General features: G+C 47.3%; 1 protein-coding gene across 3 annotated transcripts in view; it reads left to right on the top strand.

Annotated features, from left to right (window-relative positions):
• NCOA7 (nuclear receptor coactivator 7) overlaps positions 1–22,817 on the top strand; it is a 125,001-nt gene that overhangs the window by 44,940 nt on the left and 57,244 nt on the right. For all 3 annotated transcript variants that reach the window (XM_029054140.2, XM_029054139.2, XM_029054141.2), the window contains exon 3: positions 3,380–3,594. In XM_029054140.2, coding sequence (XP_028909973.1) covers positions 3,380–3,594 — 215 coding nt within the window. The remainder of the gene's footprint in view (positions 1–3,379; positions 3,595–22,817) is intronic.

The following is a 22,817-nucleotide window of genomic DNA, read 5'->3' as shown; positions in this document are numbered from 1 at the left end:
CCAGACACCCATTGATAGACAAGCCCCAATCCGGCCTGTGGCCTAGGGTGTAAGAATGAGCCAGATGAATGAGAGCTGAGCAACAGCAGGGTAGGGGGTTGCTTCCCCGCCTCTGGGATAGGTAGATGATGGATAGATGGATAGATGGATAGATGGATAGATAGAGATAGATAGATAGAGATAGATAGATAGATAGATAGATAGATAGATAGATAGATAGATAGATAGACAGACAGATAGACAGATAGATAGATCACAGCATGGCTCAGTGGAAAGAGCACGGGCTTTGGAGTCAGAGGTCATGAGTTCGAATCCCAGCTCTACCACTTGTCAGCTGTGTGACTGTGGGCAAGTCACTTCACTTCTCTGTGCCTCAGTTGCCTCATCTGTAAAATGGGGATGAAGACTGTGAGCCCCACGTGGGACAACCTGATTCCCCTGTGTCTCCCCCAGCACTTAGAACAGTGCTCTGCACATAGTAAGCGCTTAACAAATATCAACATTATTATTATTATAGATAGATATGTGTTTGTGTATGTGGGTGATGGGGGTGGGTCAAATGTCCAGCTGCCAGCCCCTGGGTATATTTTGGAGTCCCCACCTCATGGCTTTTATCTCCTAACAAATAATGGTGGTAATAGTGCAGTGCTTACTATGTGCCAGGCACTGTACTAAGCACCGGGACAGATGCAAGCAAATCGGGTTGTAGGCAGGGAATGTGTCTGTTATATTGTGTTGCACTCTCCCTTTGCCTTGTAGGGCTCACAATCTCAATCCCCATTTTACAGATGAGGTCACTGAGGCACAGAGAAGTGAATTGACGTCCAGGGTCACACAATAGACGTGATGGAGCCAGGATTAGAACCCAGGTCCTTTGATTCCTTGGCCCGTGCTCTTTTCACTAGGCCATGCTACTTCTCTTGCTGACTAATCAGTAGCAGAATTGTGTACCAAATCCCTTAGTACAGGACTGGAAGGCTACTCATTGGAGCTTGAAGGTGATCAGTTCACTATAAACATGAGGAAACGCTTTTTTTATGGTAGTTGTTAAGCGCTTACTATGTGCTCAGCCCTGTTCTGAGCACTGGGATAGATACAAGCTCTGATCAGGTTGGACACAGTCCATGTCTCCAATGAGGCTCACAGTCTTAATTCCATTTTACAGGTGAGGTAACTGAGGCACAGAGAAGTAGAGCAGCTTGCCCAAGAGCACTCAGCAGACAAGTGGCGGAGCTGGGATTAGAACCCAGGTCCTTCTGACTCCCAGGCCTGTGCTCTATCCATTAGGCCATGCTTAAGTGTTTATTAAGCACTTACTAGGTAAGAAGGGCTGGGGTAGATTCAAGATAATTACTCATTTCATTCGATTGTATTTATTGAGCGCTTACAGGATGCAGAGCACTATACTGAGCACCTAGAAAGTTCAATTCAGAAATAGAGAGATAATCCCTGCCCACAATGGGTTTACAGTCTAGAAATGGGGAGGCAGACATCAAAACAAGTAAACAGGCATCAATAGCATTAATATAAATAAATAGAATTATAGATATATATAGATATATATACACATCAAAACAAGTAAACAGACATTAATATAATCTGGTCAGGTGCAGTCTCAGGCCCAGGCCTGACCATCAGAGAAGTAGATTGTGGATATCTGAAGCACCCGGGGTCACTCAATAGGCAGTTGGCAAAGTTGGAATTTTTTTTTTAAATGGTATTTATGTGTTTATTATGTGGCAGGCACTTTGCTGAGTCCTGGGGCAGGTACAAGGCAGGCAGGCTGGATACACTTCACATCCCACATGGTTCTCATGGTCTTAATCCCCATTTTACAGATGAGGTAACTGAGATCCAGAGAAGTGACTCAACCAAGGTCCAGCAGCAGCAAAGTGGCAGAGCCAGGATTAGAAACTGGACCTCTGTCTCCCAGGCCGCTGCTTTAATAATAATAATGATATTTGTTAAGCGCTTACTATGTGCCAATCAGTGTTCTAAGTACTGGGGTAGCTATTAGGTTGGATACAGTCGCTGTCCCACATGGGGCGCACAGTCTAGGCCACCCTGCCTCCCAATTAGAACCGGTGTCTCCTGATTCTCAGTCTCATGCTATTTCCGCCAGACCACACTGCCCCTTCTCGTATTTGGATTGTGTTTCGATAGATTTGGGAATGAGTGGTCCATGCTGGGTCATTGGAGGGAAAGTCAGGGACGGAAGGGGGAGCAGGGAGGGTTGTTATACAGTCTATCCTTAACCGTGAGGTTGGGTATCCGGAGGAACAGCCAGCAACCAGTTCCACAGTGGGTCCAGGTGACACCGTTGGAGACGAAATGCTGGTGTGACCGGACCGTGGATCCAATCCAGTATGACTTTGCTGATGGTCCCATGTTACTACGTCCAGCCTTAATTGTCTGCTGTTGGGTTAAAGCGAATAGGAGGAATTGCTTGTTGTGGATGGGCCACGTTTCTGCCAACTCCCTTAGATTGTACCCCCCTAAGCACTATGTACAGTGCTCTGCACACAGTAAGTGCTCAGCAAATACTATTGTTTTGATTGATCAGACTGTAAGCTCCTTACAATAATAATAATAATGTTGGTATTTAAGGGCTTACTATGTGCAGAGCACTGTTCTAAGCGCTGGGGGAGATACAGGGTAATCAGGTTGTCCCATGTAGGACTCACAGTTAATCCCCATTTTACAGATGAAGTAACTGAGGTACAGAGAAGTGAAGTGACTTGCCCACAGTCACACGGCTGACAAGTGGCAGAGCTGAGATTCGAACCCATGACCTCTGACTCCCAAGCCCGGCCTCTTTCCACTGAGCCACCCTGCAGGGAATGTGTCTACCAACTCTGCTATAGTGTACTCTCCTAAGCACTTAATACAGTGCTCTGCACATAGTAAGTGCTTAGTAAATACCATTGATTAACTGATCAGACTGTAAGCTCCTTAAGGGCAGGGAACATGTCTACCAACTCTGATAGAGCATACTCTTCCAAGCGCTTAGTACAGTGCTCTGCGCTCAGTAAGTCCTCAGTAAATACCATTGATTGAGCGGACTGTAAACTCCTTATAGGCAGGGAATTGTCAACCAACCCTGGTGGAGTGAACTCTTCCTATCACTTAGTACGGTGCTGTGCACACAGTTAGCGCTCAGTAAATACCATTGATTATTTGACTTGTCATGAAATCAGTTCCCCCTATTGACTGTAAGCTCATCGTGGGCAGGGAATGTGTCCGTTTATTGTTAAATTGTACTCTCCCAAGCACTTAGCACAGTGGTCCGCACCCAGAACGAAAGGCCTCCATGAGGGCTCCCCCCAAAAAAATCCAGCAGTCCAAATCAGAGTCTTGATGGCGATTTCTTCACTCGTAGGTTGAAGAAGAAAAGGCAGACGAGGCAGACGGCAGAGACGACGTCGGCCGGTCCCCGGGGGCCCTCGGCCGGCAGGACTCCGCCCGCCAAGGGCGACAACCGCGGCGGCCCGATGGCCGAGGAGGCCGACCTCACCGACGAGGACGGGAAGAAGAGGAAGAACAGCCAGCTGAAAGACAGCCGCCGGACGGAGCTCAAGAGATACTATAACACCGGTCAGTAGGGCTGCACCTGGGACACTCGTTCGGTCGTATTTATGGAGCGCTTACCATGTGCGGAGCACTGGACCGAGCGCCTGGGAGAGTACCGTACAGCAATAAACAGACACGAGGCGGGACCTTCCGAACGGTCTCTGCAGTCCCACTCGGAGGGTCCGGCTCGGACCGGCTGAGCCGGGGGGTGTGGGAGGAATCGATCGATCGATCGATCAGTGGTATTTGGAGCGCTTTCTGTGTGCAGGTCACTCCAGACCGTAACCTCGCTGTGGGCAGGGAATGTGTCTGTTAATTGTTGTATTGTGCTCTCCCAAGTGCTTAATACAGTGCTCTGCACACAGTAAACACTCAATAAATACGACTGGCTGACTGATACGGTATAACAGAGTGAGGCGGAAGGTTTGAACTGTGGACTTGTGGAGGAACTCGAGTTTGCATCTATGATGGGTGTGCTAGTTTATGTTGGCAGAAGTACTCATGTTTCTCTTTAACCTTTTGTGGCATGGTGACTCCTGTTTTGGTGGTGGCCCAGATGGGGAAAGGTTCTGTAGCCTGTGCTGGTCAAAGAAACGCCATGGCTGGTCAGTACATTCAGTGTGGTTTGTGTGCGTGGCTCTCTGGATGGTTCTGGAGAGGTACCAGAGGCCGGGATAGCCTAGTGGAAAGAGAACAGGCCTGGGAGTCAAAGGATCTGGGTTCTCAATCCGGCTCCACCATTTGTCTGCTGTGTGACCTTGGGTGAATCACTTAACCTCTCTGTGCTTTTGTTACTTCATCTGTAAAATGGGGATTAAGATTATGAGCCCCTTGTGGGACAGGGACTGTGTCCAACCTGATTAGCTTGTGTGTACTCCAGTGCTTAGTACAGTTCCTGATACATAGTAACTGCTTAAATACCGTTAAAAAGAAATGGAGCCTAGGAGCTAGCCTGCTTCTAGACCAGGTTGGTCTGATCTAGCTGGTAAAGAGTGCTGACTTTTTTGGTCCTTTGAATCTCCAGGCAAGGGTGGTAATAATTAATTGTGGTATTTGTTCATTCTTACTACGATGTGCCAAGCACTGTAGAAGATGCAAGATATTCAGGTTGGATACAAGGGACTCATAGTCTAAGCAGAGGGAGTAGGATTTATTCCCCATTTTTCACAGGAGAGGAAACTGAGTCACAGAAAAATGAAGTGACTTGCCCAAGATCACAGAGCAGACAAGTGGCAGAGCTGGAATTAGAATCCAGCTCTTCTGACTCCCAGGGCCGTGCTCTTTCCATTAAGCACTGTTTTCCCTCAATCAGTGGTATTTATTGAGTGTTTACACTCAATTCAGAACATTTATTGCAGAATACTGTATTAAGTGCTTGGGAGTAGACAGTAGAATTGGCAGACACTGCCCTCGAGGAGCTTGGTACCATAACTATCTCCAGAGTCTCTGAACTGGAAGCCTGCAATTTTACTTCAATCTATCAGTGGCATTTATCCCAGCTCTGCCACCTGTCAGCTTTGTGACTGTGGGCAAGTCACTTAACTTCTCTGTGCCTCTGTTACCTCGTCTGTAAAACGGGGATTAAGACTGTGAGCCCCACGTGGGACAACCCGATTCCCCTGTATCTACCCCGGCGCTTAGAACAGTGCTCTGCACATAGTAAGCGCTAAACAAATATCCACGTTATCATTATTATTTATTGCACATACTGTCTGCAGAGCACTCTACTAAGTGCTTGGGAGAGTACAGTCCTACAGAGTTGGTAGACACAACTCTTGCCCACCTTCAGGGAGCTTGCAGTCTACTTTTGCTTCATTCTTTCAATTGTATTGAGCAGTTACGGTGTGCAAAGCACTGTACTAAGCACTCGGGAGAGTACAACAGCCAAAGGACACCTTCTCTGCCCAAAATGAGCTCACGGTCTAGAGGGAGAGACAGACTTAATATACATATATAAATAAATGAATTACAGGTAAATGGTATACCTTTGTGCTGTGGGGATGGAAGGGAGGATGAATGAAGGGAACAAAATCAGGGTGATGCAGAAGGGAGTCAAAACAAGTAAACAGAAGGGAGTGGGAGAAGAGGAGGAGGGCTTAGTCAAGAATTTCAAGGTTTTGAGGTGGAGGAGAGCAATAACCTGTCTGATAGGAGGAGGGAGGGCGTTCCAGGCCAGAGGTAGGATGTCGGGGAGAGGTTGGTGGCGAGATAGATGAAATCGAGGCACGCTGAGGTTAACATTAGAGGGGCAAAGTGTGGGGGCTGGGTTGTAATGGGAGAGTAGCGAGGTGAGGTAGGAGGGGCCAAGGTGATTGACTGCTTTAAAGCCAATGTGAGGAGTTTTTGTTTGAGGAGGAGGTGGATGGGCAACCAAGGGAGTTATTTGAGGAGTGGGGAAACACTGAACGTTTTTGAAAGAGAATGATCCGGGCAGCAGAATGGAGTACGGACTGGGTTGGGGAGAGACAGGAGGGGAGGTCAGCAAGGAGACGGATACAATAATCAAAAGGGGATAGGATAAGTGCTTGCATTAATATGGTAGCAGTTTGGATGGGGGTGGGGTGGATTTTAGTGATGTTCTGAGGGTGGAAGCGACAGGATTTAGTGATGGTTTAATATGTGGGTTGAATGAGAGAGGGGAGTCAAGGATAACGCCAGTGGTGGTGCCGTCCACAATGATGGGAAAGGGAGGACAGGGTTCGGCGGGGCGGGGCGAAGACATCCAAGCGGAGATGTCTTGAAGGCAAGAGGAAATGCCAGACTGCAGAGAGGGAGAGAGATCAGGGCTGGAGGTGTAGATGTGGGTATCATCAACATAACGGTGGTAGTTGAACCATGGGAGCGAATGAGTTCCCCAAGAGAGTGGGTGTAGATGGAGAATAGCAGGGGATCCAGAACCAAACCTTGAGGGATCCCCCACAGTTAGGGGGTGGGAGGCGGAGGAGGAGCCCGCGAAAGAGACTGAGAATGTGCGGCCAGACAGATGGGAGGAGAACCAGGAGAGGACAGTCGGTGTCAGCGATGCCAAGGTTGGATCATGATTCCAGGAGAAGGTGGGGGTCGACAGTGTCCAGGGCGGCTAAGAGGCGGAGGAGGGTTAGGATGGAGTCGAGGCCATTGGATTCGGCAAGATGGTTTCGTGTTCCCCCAGTGTCTAGTCCGTTCCTCTGTGCCCAGTGGAGGCTCAGTAAATACTGTTGTGGATGTTGAGAAGAAGCAGCGTGGCTAAGTGGAAAGAGCGTGAGCTCGGGAGTCAGGGGTCTTAGGTTCTAATCCTGAATCCGCCACTTGTCAGCTGTGTGACTGTGGGCAAGTCACTTAACTTCTCCGTGCCTCAGTTCCCGTATCTGAAAAACGGGGATGAAGACCGTGAACCCCACGTGGGACAACCTGATTTCCTTGTATCTACCCCAGCGCTTAGAACAGTGGTTGGCACATAGTGAGCACTTAACAAATACCATTGTATTATTATTATGGGGACCCCTGCTAGAACCTAGGCTCCTTCTTGGACTTCAGATTGCCTCCAGGACATTTCTTCCCCAAACCCTTCCTGGCTCCACTGGGTTCCTGCTAAGAGCAGAGGGAGCCCCCTCCTGGTAGCTACTCTCTCTGGAGCTCTGTACTGGCTGCCTAATTTTGCAGAGCTCTGTCCTGGGCTTCCTCTGTGTATTTATTGAGCGCTTACTGGGTGCAGAGCACTGAACTAAGCGCTTGGGAGAGTAAAGTATAACAATACAACAGACACATTCCCCGCCCCTAATGAGCTTACCGTCTAGTCTGGGAGACAGACATCAATAGAAATCGATGGATTAAACAGGTGCCCAATAAAGGCTGTTGCCACTTCTAAATGCACACTATTTCCAAATAGGGAGAGGTGGAGGAAGAAATGCAAATGCAACTGGTAGTTGCAAGAGAACGGAAGATGATTAAGTGGGGATTGGTAGAGAAGGGTTAAAGGCTGCCATATGGGGCTGTTTACCAAGTTCTGGGCCCCTAGAGGACCAGAGCCTCCTGAGAGAAGAGCAGGGCACAACAAGTCTAGTGTTTGCGAGGCTTTATTTTTACGGCAAAAGAGACCTGGAAAGGGTTTAGCGGTCTTTATTTATGACCCCGCTCAGTATTAACATGTTCAAGGTTTCTCTGCTTGACAGCACTCTAAGTGGAATCACCTGGAATCTCATATTATGTTAGAATGGCCCAGTGGATGTGCTGTTTTGATCTCATTTTCTCTTCGCAGATCGCTTCAGGTGCCGGTGGGGACTTCTACCCCAAGCACACCATGGCTGACTTACTAGGGATGTTACCTGCCATTTGGATTTTTAGGGAGGTCCAAGTACTCAACTATGGGAAGAAGCCTGACCCCTTTTTTAAAAATTGTATTCCCCAACCTCTGGCTTCCCCCTCTTCATTGAATTGCATTTATTGAGCACTCACTGTGTGCAGAGCATTGATCTTTTGACTGTCTTTTTTTTTTTTCTAAAATGTTTTGTTTTTTTTTTTAAGCATTTACTCTATGCTAATCTTGGTACTGAGGAGTAGATGCAAGATAATCAGATTGGACACAGTTCATGTCCTCTTTGGAGCTCACAGTCTTAATCCCCATTTTATAGATGGGGTAAATGAGACCCAGAGAAGTGAAGTCACTTGCCCAAGATCACACAGCAGACAAGTGGCAGAGCTGGGATTAGAAGCCAGCTCCTCTGACTCCCAGGCCCATGCTCCATGAACTAAGCCACGCTGCTTCTCAAGCCCTTTGTGGAACGTGTCTCCCAACTCTTGTTTTGTACTCTCCCAGATGCTTAGTACAGTGCTCTGTGTTCTGCTTACAGTAAATGTCCAGAAAATATAATCGATTGATTCGCTGCTCAAAACCAATATTTGTAGGGAACAAAATGGAGCTGAAGAAGCTGCCCAGGATCAGAGGCAGAATCTCTCACAGGCTTCTGGTTATTCACATTCCTAGACCATTCTGAATTTGATGAGCTTCATAGCTCATTCAATCTCGGCTTGGTCATTTCTGTTTCACTAATAGTAATAATAATGTTGGTATTTGTTAAGCACTTTACTATGTGCAGAGCACTGTTCTAAGCACTGGGGTAGAAACAGGGTAATCAGGTTGTCCCACGTGAAGCTCACAGTTAATCCCCATTTTACAGATGAGGTAACTGAGGCCCAGAGAAGTTGTGACTTGCCCACAGTCACACAGCTGACAAGTGGCAGAGCTGGGATTCGAACCCATGACCTCTGACTCCCAAGCCCGGGCTCTTTCCGCTGATCCATGCTGCTTCTCAGCTCTCAGGACCCAATCTGGTTCCCTGGCCCACCGAAATGTGAGCTTTTAAAATCCCCTCACCCAAGGAGAGATCCCGTCTCCCCTCTTTAGCTAGAAGCTTGCTGGGAAGCCTCCAGGTGACCAGCAACCAGTGAACGTGTTTACCAACCATGGTCTTTTATACTCTCCCAAGCACTTACTGCAGTTCTATGCACAAAATAAGTGCTCAATAAATAAGATTGATTGATTGTGAGATCATTCAAAGCCAGGATTAGGCCTGTCCTTCTTGATGGTAGGTAGAAGGGTGGTTTCAAAAGCACCACAGTCGAAACTCACTTCGGAGGATCGGGTAGTTGCTCTTATTCATTCATTCAATCGTATCTATTTGGCATTTGCTGTGTGCAGAGCACTGTACTAAGCACTTGGAAAGTACAGTTCAGCAACAAGGAGAGACCATCCCTGCCAACACCAGGCTTACTGTCTAGAAGGGGAATAGTATTTGTTAAGTGCTTACTATGTGCAAAGCACTGTTCTAATCACTGGGGTAGATATAAGGTGATCAGGTTGTCCCACGTAGAGGTCACAGTCTTAATCCCCATTTTACAGATGAGGTAACTGAGGCACAGAGAAGTTAAGTGACTGGCCCAAAGTCACACAGCTGATCCCACTCTGAGAGAATCTCCCCATCAGTTAGTCATATGTCTGTGTTTGTGTCCATTTCCCCCTCTCCCTCCTACTCCCCTAGACTGTAAACAGGGACTGTGTTCAATTCTGTGTTTTGTTTTTTATGTTCCCAAGGATCTAGGACTGAGCTGAGCACAAAGACTCACCACCCTCAACGAATATTAGTGAACATAGCGATTCATGAATTCATTCAATCGTATTTAGTGAGTGCTTACTGTGGGCAGAGCACTGTAAGCACTTGGGAGAGTATAATATAACAATAAACAGACACAAAATTATCAGTGGCATCACCTTCGAATCCAAACTAGAGTTAATTCTAGAGATGAGGCATGGGCACATGAAAGGCCCTCCATGGGGATTTCCTGGCTCCCTAGACGAATTGTCGAGCGTTTCCTCCCGGGTATGGTAGAAAGGGTGTTCCTGGTGATAATAAGTGCCACAAAGTCAGAGACTCAAGGTTTTTTTTTACACGTCTGCTCTGCGCTGCCAAGCTTCTAGTATGGTGCTGGACACAGTTTGTGTCAGTAAATACTACTACATGAATGAAGAATGGCATTCAGTTTCTGTGGCCCAAACCAGCCAGAATCAAAGCTTTCCCGGAAGTACACATGAGTTTTGGTGGTGTTTTTTTAAATGGTATTTTTAATGGTATTTTTTTTTAAGGTATTTAAGGGTATTTGTTAAGCACTTACTTTGTGCCAGGCACTGTTCTAAGCAGTGGGGTAGTTACAAGATAATCAGGTTGGACACAATTCCTGTTCCACATGGGGCTAACAAGTGAAGTGACGCTGTCCCAGCCATTTGGTGAGCTAGAAGGATGGACTCACTGCTTTCAAAAAACCCCGAAGAAGATGTTTAAATCCATCAGTGGGATTCAGAGATTCAAAGGAAAGTGGCATGGCCTGGTGGATAGATCATGGGCCTGGGAGTCAAAAGGACCTTTTTCTATTTTTGGGGGTCTGTTAAGTGCTTAATATTTGTGCTAGAGTAGATGCAAGCTAATCAGTTTGGAAACAGTCCTTGTCCCCCATAGGGCTCACCATCTTAATCCCCTTTTGAGGTAACTGAGACACAGAGAAGTTAAGAGACTAGCCCAAGGTTCCACAGCAGACAAGAAGTGGAGCCGGGATTAGAATGCAGGTCCTTCTGACACCCGGGTGTGTGCCCTGTCCACAGCTCCACACTGTGTCACATGCTGGGTTCTAATCCCGGTTTACTGTGTGCAGAACACTGTACTGAGCGCTTGGGAGAGGACAATATAACAATAAACGGACACATTCCCTGCCCGCAGTGAATTTACAGTGCTCTCCGCAGCCCCTCCATTTCTGCTTGTGGTAACTTCATGCTGGATGGCAGTACCACATCACTTAAATCTGGTGAATCTTTTTCCTGGGCCCAGGTTTGTACTTTTCGAGCACCCTTTCCTGTTTCTGTAGCAGAGGCGGCTGCCAGCGGTACAGTGTTTGCATAATTTATTACATTGATTAATGGACGTTTTATGCCAGGCCTCTTAAGCCTTGAAAGGATGTGACGGTCAGTGTTCTAGAACGAGAAGAGTTCTGTTCTCTTGTTAATCTTCTTCTTATGCTTGAGGACACCGTAAAATCCCCAGTATTTGTCATCATTGAGAAGGAGACGGTGAGCTCACTGTAGGCGGGGAACGTGTTTGCTGACTCTGTTATAGGTTACTCTCCCAATAATAGTAATAATAATGGTATTTGTTATGTGCTTGATATGTGTCAAGTGCCGTTCTAAGTGCTGGGATAGATACAAGCTATTCAGGTTGGACACAGTCCCTGTCCCACATGGGGCTCACAGTCTTAATCCCCAATTTACAGACGAGGTAACCGAGGCCCAGAGAAGTGAAGTGACTTGCCCAAGGTAACGCAGCAGACAAGTGGTGGACCCAGGATAAGAATCCAGGTTTTTCTGATACCCAGGCCAGTACTCTATGCACTGGGGCATGCTGCTTCCCAAGCGCTTAGTACAGTGCCCTGCACGCAGTAAGCTCTCAAATACACTGATTGACTGATTGGGGCTGGGACTGTGGGGAGGAGGGGCTGGAGAAGGTATAGATTAGGATACTTCCCTCGTGTGTGAGGGTAACCCAAGGGCTTCCTTCCAGTGCCATAGCCTGCTTCCACCTCTTTCTCGCAGCATGTCTCCGGGCACTGGGAGGACTCCTTTCCAGTGCTGCAGCCTGCCTCCACTTCTCTCTCCCAACGTCCCTCTGGGCTCCGTGAGGGCTTCATTTTAGTACGTTCCTTGCCCCAGCTCCCTCTTCCCATGGGGCTACCTCCAGTGGCTGTGATTTAGGAGATTTATGACACGACGGGATGAACGAATGACATTTCTGCCCGATCAATTCTTCAGGCTCCAAGAATCCTGCTGCCTCCATTAAGCCGTGACTTCCCTAATGCGCCGGAGATGTCCGGTCGGTCAGGGTGGGATTTCCCCAAGTGGAGGATGTACCGGCCCTCTCTGGACCAGGAATCTGAGACCCGGAGGTGATGCGGCATCGGATCCTGGGCTACTGGAGCGTTTCCATCCCGCAGGGACAGTAGGCTGGGGATCGGCCGGTTCCTTGGGGTATCGAGGCCCCTCCGCCCTGCCACGCGTCCTCCCCTGCCGCTAGTCGTAGCAGCCGTAGAAGTGGTATTTATTAAAGTGTTCACTGGGTGCAGAGCACTGTACTAGGAGCTGCGAAAGATCATACAGGTGGGAATTAAGCACGGGTCCTGTCCCTCGAAGGCCCTATGGTCTATGAATATAGGTCGAGGGAGGACTGGAAACAGACACCGGAAGCTGTGAAACACTGAGACTTTAAAACAGCATAAGGGACAAGCATAGCACCCAAAAGAAAAATCAAAGATAGTAGGGAGCTGTGGCTAGAGGAGCGGAATTTCAGGTTCCTCAGGATTCAGGGTCCAAAGCAACGGCTACCGCGGCCACTAGCGTTTCTGAGGTTCGGGGAGTCCTCTTGCTGCCGCAGGTGCTGTCTTTCTCATTCCCGCCGGGCCGCTGGAAAGTCAGACGGGGTGGGGTCTCCTCGGTCTCCTTGACGGTGGGGAGGGGAGCCGGTGGAGGGGAGGGAAGGCAGCAACGTGACTGGGGGTTATTTATATTAATGTCTGTCTTCCCTTCTAGACTGTAAGCTCGGTATGGGCAGAGAACACGTCTATCAATTCTGTCGTAATAATAATGACGATAATGATGGTATTTGTTAAGTACTTACTATGTGCCAAGTGCTGTTCTAAGCTCCGGGGTAGATACAGGGTAATCAGGTTGTCCCACGTGGGGCTCACAGTCTTCATCCCCATTTTACAGATGAAGTCACTGAGGCATAGAGAAGTTGTGTGCTATGCACATAGTAAGCGGACAATAAGTACTATTGATTGATCGAGGGGCTCCGAGAGCACCATGAATGCTGGATGTTTCGTTCAGCTTCGGAGGTAAAGAGGGACTGAGAAGGCAAAGCAGCGACTTTTAAACATGGTCTGGAGCTCTCCAAATATGTAAAACAAGTACAAATGTGCTACAGGAGGTTGTGAGCACTTTTTTTATGGTATTTAAGTGCTTATTATGTGCCAGACAGTGTTCTAAGCAAAAAAAAAAAAAAATTATGGTATTTAAGTGCTTACAATGTTCCAGGCACTGTTCTAAGTTCTGGGGTGGATGCAAGAAAATTGGGTTGGTCACAGTCCCTGTCCTACTTGGGGCTCATGGTCTTAATCCCCATTTTACAGATGAGGTAACTGAAGCCCAGAAAAATGAAGTGACTTGCCCAAGGTCACAACATCAAAGTGGCAGAGCTGGGACTGGAGCCCACAACCTTCTGACTCCCAAGCACACGCTCTATCCACTATGCCACTGGGGTAGATACAAGGTAGTCACTTTGGATACAGTCCTTGTCGCTCATTCATTCATTCAATAGTATTTATTAAGAGCTTACTATGTGCAGAGCACTGTACTAAGCGCTTGGAATGTACAAATGGGCAACAGATATAGTCCCTGCCCATTGACGGGCTTACAGTCTAATCGGGGGAGACAGACAAATGGGGCTCATGATCTTAATCCCCTTTTACAGTTGAGTAACTGAGGCACAGGGAAGTGAAGTGACTTACCCAAGGTCTCACCGCAGACAAGTGATGGAGCTGGAAGTAGAATTCAGGTCCTCCTGACTCCCAGGCCCGTGCTCTATCCATTAGACCACATTACTTAAATGCGTAGATGGCACATCAGCATGGAAAAGGGGGGCTGGGAGGGAGGGGAATATAAGCAACAGAGGTGGTTCATGACGCTAATTAAAAAAAAAAAGTCCCTTTGCACCTGAGCCAGGAGAGCCGAAAGAGTTGACCGTGAGACAGTGTTTTCCTTCTCCGTGCTACACGGGGTTCCCAGATAATCGCCATCCCGCTTCCCCTCTTCCGGGCTGCCTGGTGCTTTCGTGGGAGCATCCCCCACTGATCTGCTGCTGGTGAGAGGGGACTAATCCTGGCTCCTGGACGTGTAGGTTGTGTGACCTTGGGCAAATCACTTCACTTCTCTGTGCCTCACTTACCTCATCTGCAAAATAGGAATTAAGATTGGGAGCCGCATTCATTCAACCGTATTTATTGAGCACCTAATGTGTGCAGAGCACTGTACTAAGCACTTGGGAAATACAATTCGGCCACAAAAAGAGACATTCCCTGCCCACAAGGGGCTCACAGTCTTCAAGTATGAACCAAGCACTGTCCTAAGTGCTGGGGAAGGTAGGAGATTATCAGGTTGGACACAGTCCCTGCCCCACATGGGACTCACAGTCTCAATCCTCATGTGGCACCGGGACTGCGTCTAGCCTTTCATTCAGTTGTATTTATTGAGCATTTACTGTGTGCAAACACTGTACTAAGTGCTTGGAAGAGTACAATATAACAGCAAATAGACACATTACTGCCCACAATGACCTCACAGTCTAATGGGTGAGACCAACATTAATATAAATCAATCAATAGATAAATTATAGATATATACATATTTGCAGTGGGGATAGGAGGGAGGATGAATGAAGGAGCAAGCAAGAGCGGTGCAGAAGGGAGTGAGAGGAGAGGAGGACTCAGTCAGGGAAGACTTCTTGGAGGAGATGTGCCTTTAATAAGGTTTTGAAGTGAGGGAGAGCAATTATCTGTCTGATATGAGGAGGGAGGGCATTTCAGGCCCGAGTAAGGGAATGGGCAAAAAGTCGCCGGCGAGGCACCCCGATGAGCTTGTGTCTACCCAGTACTTAGTACAGGGCCTGGCCTATAGTAAGCGCTTTAAAAAAAAGACTGCCTCCCTCATCCTGAGCAAAAGCGGTTGCAAACTGTTGCTCTTCCAGGCCAACAGGTGGTACCGTCAGTCCGTAATACTGAACACCTGCTCTGTTCAACGGTACATGAGGAGTTCAGTAGAGGTAAAAAGACACAATCCCTGACCTTAGGAAACTGACACTTATGGAAGCATTGTGGCCTAGGGGAAAGAACACAGGCCTAGGAGTCAGAGGTCCTGGGTTCTAATCCTGATTTGCCCCCGTGACTACTGTGTGACCCCCGGCAAGTCACTTTTTTTTAATGGTATTTGTTAAGTGCTTACTATGCGTCAGGCACTGTACTAAGTGCTGGAGTAGATATGAGGTAATCAGGTTAAACACGGTCCATGTCCCACCTTTGATCCCCATTTTACAGAGGAGGTAATATAACCTCTGGGCCTCAATATGCTCATTTGTAAAATAATAATAATAATTATAGTATTTGTAAAGCGCTTACTCTGTGCAGAGCACTCTTCTAAGCGCTGGGGTAGACACAGGGTCATCAGGTTGTCCCAAGTGGGCCTCACATTTTCTAATCCCCATTTTGACAGATGAGGTAACGGAGGCACAGAGAAGTTAAGCGACTTGCCCAAGGTCACACAGCAGACAAGTGGCGGAGCCGGGATTAGAACCCACGACCTCTGACTCCCAAGCCCGGGCTCTTTCCACTGAGCCACGCTGCTGGGGATTCGATACCCGTTCTCCCTCTCTCTCAGACTGTGAGCTCCATTTGGCTTGTGTGACCTGACAATCTTGTTGTCTCTACCCCAATGCTTTCCGGTAGACACTCCTCACCATTGGCTTTAAAGACTCAATAAAGCCCCCTCCTACTTACCTCACTACTGTCCTACTGCAACCCAGCCCGCACACTTCGCTCCTCTAATGCTAACCTACTTGCTATAACTTTATCTCGCCTATCTCACCACGGATCTGTCACCCACATCCCGCTTTTGACCCGGGACGGCCCTCTCAATATCCGACAATTACTCTCCCCTCCTTCGGAGCCTTATCGAAGGCTCATCTCTTTCATTCATTCAATAGTATTTTTGAGCGCTTACTATGTGCAGAGCACTGTACTAAGAGCTTTTGAGAGGCCTTCCCTGACTAAACCCTCATTTCCTCTTCTCCTAACTCCCATTGTGTCACCCTGACTTGCTCTCTTCATTCACCCCCACCTCTCAGCCCCACAGGACTTATGTACATATCTGTTATTTTATTTATTTATATTAATGTTTGTCTCCCCCCAGACTCCGAGTTCATTTTGGGCAGGCAATATGTCTATTATATTGTTATATTGTACTCTCCCATATGCTTAGTACAGAGCTCTGTACGCAGTAAGCACTCAATAAATGTGTTTCACTGACTACCAGATGCAGCCATTAAGGTAGCCCACATTGGGTGTCCAGGTACTACAAAGAAGACACGTGTGGCATGGTCAGATAATCACCCGAGATTATCTTGCAGCTCTGAATCGAACTCCAAATAGGGGTAGGAAGATTATGACTTCATTGCAGCACAGTTTGGGCAGTGGAAATCCAACTAGTAGAACAGAGAGTTAGCATGGCCTACTGGACAGAGCCCGGGCCTGGGAGTCAGAAGGTCTGGGTTCTGATGCCGGCTCCGCCACATGTCTGCTGCGTGACCTTGACCAAGCCACGTCACTTCTCTGTTCCTCAATTGCCTCATCTGTTAAATGGGGATTGAGACTGTGAGCCCCACATGGGACAGGGACTGTATCTTATCTGATTTGCTTGTATCCACCCCAGTGCCTAGTACAGTGCTTGGCATATAGTAAATATTTAACAAGTACCACAATTATTTTGTAGTTTCATTTCCTATTTTGGTTTCCCATTTTGGTTCATGTGCCATAAACTGTTTGGGCCTTTGGTGTTAATAGGGTGCATTTATTGATTGTCACATTTTTTACACTTCTGTGGACCCTTAGATTATACCCGAAGGCCCCCCCCCCCCACCATGTTCAGGGGCTTTCATTCAACTCTTATCAAGACGGTTCCTCACCGCTCTAACGAGTGAGTTAAATCGATCCTGAGTCCATTACTTTTTTTATTATTATTGTTTTTTATGTTATTTGTTAAGTGCTTACTATGTATCAGGCACCATTCTAAGCTCTAGGGTAGATACAAGTTTATTAAGTCGGACACAGTCCCTGTTCCACACGGTGCTCACTGTCTTAAGTAGGTAGGAGGAAGGAGGATTAAATTCCCATTTTGAAGTTGAAGAAACCGAGGCCCAGAGAAGTGAAGTGACTTGCCCAAGGTCACACAAGTTTGGCAGAGGTAGGATTAGAACCCAGGTTCTTTGACTCTCGAACCCATACTGTTTACACTAGACTAAGATGCTTCGTTACTTCCTGAAATAGTCTTATCTAATAGGCACTACGGCTTGCCACTCCCCAGTGAAGATTTAACAGGAATTCTAGTGTCTGGGGCTGTGTGAAAGCTCAGAGATGGTGTAGCCTTTACAGAGATTCTGAAAGCACCAAATAGTTGAGGAAATCGGACACTGAGAGACTTGACGAAGCAGCTTGGCTGGAGAAACAACGTGGCCTAGTGGATAGAGCACCAGCCTGGGAGTCAGAAAGACCTGGGTTCTTATTCTGGCTCTGCCACGTGTCTGCTCTGTGACCGTGGGCAAGTCACTTCACTTCTCTGGGCCTCGGTTACCTCATCTGTAAAATGGGATTAAGATTGTGAGCCCCATGGGGGATAGGAAGTGTGTCCAACCTGATGAACTTGTATGTACCCCAGTGCTTAGAATGGTGCTTGGCACATAGTAAGCACTTAACAAGTGCCATCATTATTATTATTTTGCCATGAGCAGAAAAGGAGGAATTGTCCTTCTTTGCTTCAACTTCATTGAGAATGAAGTGTGATTATCCAACTTGATCAGTATTATTATCAGTGATAATAATAATAATTCCTTGAATTTGCCTACGGCTTTGATTTTTCCAAAGTGCTTCTACGTCACTTATGTCATTTACCTTTGCAGTATGCCTGCTCAAGAGGGCAATGCAGAGATTAGTTTCCCCATTTTACAAATGAAGAAGTTGAGGTCCAGAGAGGTTTTAGTGTTCGAGGTCACACACAGCCAGCCAGAGGCAGAGCTGAGACTAGAACCCAATCGTTCTGTGGTATTTATTGAGCCCTCTGAGTGCAGAACACTCTTCTAAGTGCTGGGGAGAGGACAATACAAGGAGTTACAGTCTAGCAGGGGAGAGAGATTCTAAAATAAATTACAGCTAGGGGAAGCCACAAAATGTAACGATGCATACCTAAGTGCTGAGTGAGTAGCAAAGTGTTTGTAAATTACAGACTTTCCATTAGACCAGGACCCGCCTACCGCCTCGTATTTACTTGGGCGTTGTGGAAAAACTACCGAAGCAGGGTGGCATAAAGGGTAGAGCATGGGCTTGGTAGTCAGAACGACCTGGGTTCAAATTCCAGCTTCAGCACTTACCTGCTGCGTGACCTTGGGCAAGTCACTTCTTTGGGCCTCAGTTATCTCATCTGAAGAATAGGGATTCAGACTGTGAGCCCTATAGGGGCCAAGGACTGTGCCCAACCTGATTAACTTACGTCTATCCCTGTGCTTAGTACAGGGCCTGGTACATAAGAAGAGCTTAACAAATACCATTTTTAAAAAAACCTACAGAAGGTACACTTGACTCCTCGAATGGTCACTGACAAGCAACGGTCAACATCAAGCGGCCAAACTCGATCATCCTTGATGAGGCTGCGGAAAGAAAGAAAGCAGTCAGTGACTATAAGCCCGTTGTGTTTATTGCTGTATTGTGCTCTCCCAAACTCTTAGTACTCTCCCAAGTGTTTAGTAGAGCGCTCTGCACACGGTAAATGCTCAATGAGTACGATTGAATGAATGAATCAACGACAAGGCTCATTGCAAAACCTTCGACTTTGGTTGACAATATGCCCATTCCGCTGTCCTGTCGCAGATGCGATCAATCCATCAATCGTTAGCATTCTTTTTTTGAATGGTAATAATAATTATGGTACTTGTTAAGTGCTTACTGGGTTCCAAATGCCATTCTAAGGCCTGGGGTAGATACAAGTTAAGCAGGTTGGGCACAGTCCCTGTCTCGCATGGTGCTCACACTCTTAATAATGGTATTTGTTAAGCACTTACTATGTGTCCCACTTGGGGCTCACAGTCTACAGTAGAAATGAATTCGAGAAGTAGCATGGCGTGGTGCCTAGGACCTGAGTTCTAATCCTGGCTCTGACGCTTGCTGGGTACCTTGGGAAAGTCACTTCACTGCTCTGTTGTGCTTCAGTTGCCTCATCTGTAAATTGAGGATCAAGACTGTGAACCCCATGTGGGACAGGGACTCTGTCCAACCTGATTAACGTATATCTATCTCGGGGCTTAGTACAGTGCCTGGCATGTAGTAAGTGCATAGTAAATACCATAAAAGAAGTTCTCTTGCCCTGAGAAGGTCGAATGACAAAAGAATATTCATCATTGATCAGAATCTGCTTGTTTCTGCGGGGTCGTGAGAGGAAGATACTGATGCATAGCCTAGTGGCAAGAGCACGGTCTTGGGAGTCAGAGGTCATGGGCTCTAATTCTGCCTCTACCACTTGTCTGCTCTGTGACCTTGGGCAAGCCACTTAACTTCTATATGCCTCAGTTACCTCGTCTATAAAATGGGGATTGAGACTGTGAGTCCCATTTGGGACAGACACTGTGTCCCTCTTGATTACCTTGTATCTATCCCAGGACTTAGAACAATGGTGGCCCAGAGTAAGTGTTTAAGAAATACCATAATTATTATTATGAACCGGCATTGGCCTCTGGAACTGCCGAAACCCAAGTACACCCTCTCAGGGGGACAGAATAATCCCTGGAGTATTGGGAAAATCCCCGAAGGCAGCTGCATACTGGGTCCGAGCGAAGAGCCTCAGCATGGACGTGCTTCGGAATCAAACGACGTGCGCCGGCTTCGTCCCTAAGAACCGCACGAGATTCCCTCGATCATCCGGACTGAACTCATTCCTGGAAGAAGACCCCAGGCGGAGCGGAACTCCTTTGGTGGGCCCAGAGCGTTTGGGGATTCCCCCTGACCGGGAGTAGCGTCGGGCTTGGGACGACAGAGTTGCGTCTTGGAGCCTCCCTTTGCTGACGCCTCAGGCTTCACTGCCGCAGCCAAGTAACCGCTGACTACTAAGCAAGCTCTTTGCTACCATGGCTACATGTGGGAACTATTCCTTACATAGATCTGTTTTTCTCAGTGGCCCCAAACCTCAGAAAACTACAGGTGCATTTCTGCTTTTTCGTCCTTGTTTCTCTTGGCAAGCAAGCGCCGTAAGAGTTGATTGAATTGAACTTCCCTTTTGCCAAAGGTCTTTCAAGGCACCATCGGGTCAGACCACAACTATTGCTCAAGATCTTATCTGGCTAATGTTGTTTTATTCCGAGGGGCAGCGGGGCCTAGAGGACGGAGCATGGGAGTAGGAATCAGAAGAATTAGGTGTATTTTTAATGGTACTCGTCCAATGCTTACTATGTGCCAGGTACATACTAACCACTGGGGTAGATATAAGCTAATCAGGTTGGACACAGTCCACATTTCACATGGGGCTCACTGTATTAATCCCCGTTTTCCAGATGAGGGAACTGAGGCAAGAGAAGTGAAGTGACTTGCCCAAGGTCACACAGCATACAAATGGTGGAGTCGGGATTAGAACCCAAGTCTTTGACTCCCAGATCCGTGCTCTCTCTATTAAGCCATGCTGCTTTTCTGGGTTCTTAATCCAGCAGTGTCACTGATCTGCTAGGTTACCCTGGGGTAAGTGCCTTCCCCTCCCTGTGCCTCAGTTTCTCCAACTGTAAAATGTGGGTAAGGTGCTTCTTCTCTTAGATGTGAGCCCTGAGCAAGGTGAAGACTGTATCTGACCGGATTATCTGGTATCTTCCCTATTAGCACATTACTGGTCACATGGTAAGGAAGATGGCCTAGTGGAAAGAGCATAGGCCTGGGAGTCATAGGACCTGGGTTCTAATCCCAGACATGCCGCTTGTTTGCTGTGTGGCCTTGGGCAAGTCACTTAACTTGTCTGTGCCTCAGTTTCCTCAACTGTAAAATGAGGATTAAATATCTTTTTTCCCTCCTATTTAGACTGTGAGTCCCTTGAGGGGCAGGGACAATATCTGATGTAACTACCCCAGCTCTTAGAACAGTGTTGGACATGTAGTAAGTGATTTACAGATACTATTTAAAAAAGTGATTAATAAGGACCATGATTAATTAGTAAATCTAATTGCTCTGGAGAGAAGCATTTAGACAAGCTTTCATTCTGGATACAGTACCCTAGATTTTCAGTGCTATTTGGGGAAGCGGCGTGGCTCAGTGGAAAGAGCCTGGGTTTCGGAGTCAGAGTCATGGGTTCTAATCCCGGCTCTGCCACTTGTCAGCTGGGTGACTGTGGTCAAGTCACTTCACTTCTCCGTGCCTCAGTTACCTCATCTGTAAAAAGGGGATTAACTGTGAGCCTCCCATGGGTCAACCTGATTACCCTGTATCTCCCCCAGCGCTTAGAACAGTGCTCTGTACATAGTAAGCGCTTAACAAATACCAACATTATTATTATTTATTGAAAGCCTATTATGTGCCGAGCCCTGTACAAAATACTTGGCAAAGCGCCCTAGAGTGATTAGACACGATCCTTGCCCTAACAAAGCTTAGGTTTTAAAGTGGAAGGCAGACACTGAAATGCTGGATTGGATAGGAAGAAGATATTATTTATATTGTGGGCAGGGAGTATGTCTACCAACTCTTATATTGTACTGTCCAAATGCCTAGTACGATGCTCTGCCCAAAAAAAGTTCAATAAATGATTTATAGAGAGAGAGAGAAAGAGAAAGGTTAAGTAGGGAATATGTTTGTACAGAAGTTCTTTGGTGGTTGTGAGTATACAAGGGTGAAGTTGATATGAATAATAATAATAATAATAATGTTGGTATTTGTTAAGTGCTTACTATGTGCCAAGCACTGTTCTAAGCGCTGGGGTAGATACAAAGTAATCAGGTTGTCCCACATGGGGCTCACAGTCTTAATCCCCATTTTACAGATGGGGTAACCCAGGCTCAGAGAAGTTAAGTGACTTGCCCAAAGTCACACAGCTGGCAAGTGGCTGAGTGGGGATTTGAACCCGTGACCTCTGCCTCCCAAGCCTGGGCTCTTTCCACTGAGCCACGGGGAAGGACATTAACTGGGGAAGCTTTTCAGAAGAGATCCGGTTTCAAAAGGGCTTTGAGGATGGGGAGAAATGTGGTCTGGCAGATTTGAGGAGAAGGGAGTTTCAAGGTGACGAAAGAGGGTGTGAGCAGAAGACCGGAGGTGGAAGAGATGAGATCGAGGTCCAGTGAGTGGGTTATGTTGGGGGGGATGAAGAGGGCAAGCTGAGGTGCTGTGGGAGGAAAGAGTGGAAGGAGAGGGTTGATTAAGCACCTTAAAGCAAATGATTAGGAGTTTCTGGAGAGGGGTGGATAACCATTGGAAGTTTTTGAGGAAAATACAGAATGTACTTGGTTGTGTACCCCTTAAGCACTTTGATACTCCCCACCCCCCCAGAACTTGTGAGCATATATTGTACTCTCTCAAGCGCTTAGTACAGTGCTCAGCGAACAGTAAACTGTGCAGCCTAGTGGATAGAGTTCAGGCCTGGGAGTCGGAAGGACCTGGATTCTAATCGCAGCTCGGCTACTTGTCTGCTGTGTGACCTTGGGCAAGTCATTTCTCTGTACCTCGGTTACCTCATCTGTAAAATGGGGATTAAGACTATAAAGTGCCCGTGGGGCAGGGCTTGGGTCCAACCTAAATAAACTTGTATCTACCCCAGTGTTCAGAACAGTGTTTGACGCAGGGTAAGCTCTTAACAAATACCACCAAAAAAAGTCATAGAAATGGCCCTATTTTGGCCA

Source organism: Ornithorhynchus anatinus, chromosome 2 (assembly GCF_004115215.2).
Source record: "Ornithorhynchus anatinus isolate Pmale09 chromosome 2, mOrnAna1.pri.v4, whole genome shotgun sequence".
NCBI classification, from domain to species: Eukaryota; Metazoa; Chordata; class Mammalia; order Monotremata; family Ornithorhynchidae; genus Ornithorhynchus; species Ornithorhynchus anatinus.
This window is presented reverse-complemented; position numbering and strand designations above follow the sequence as displayed.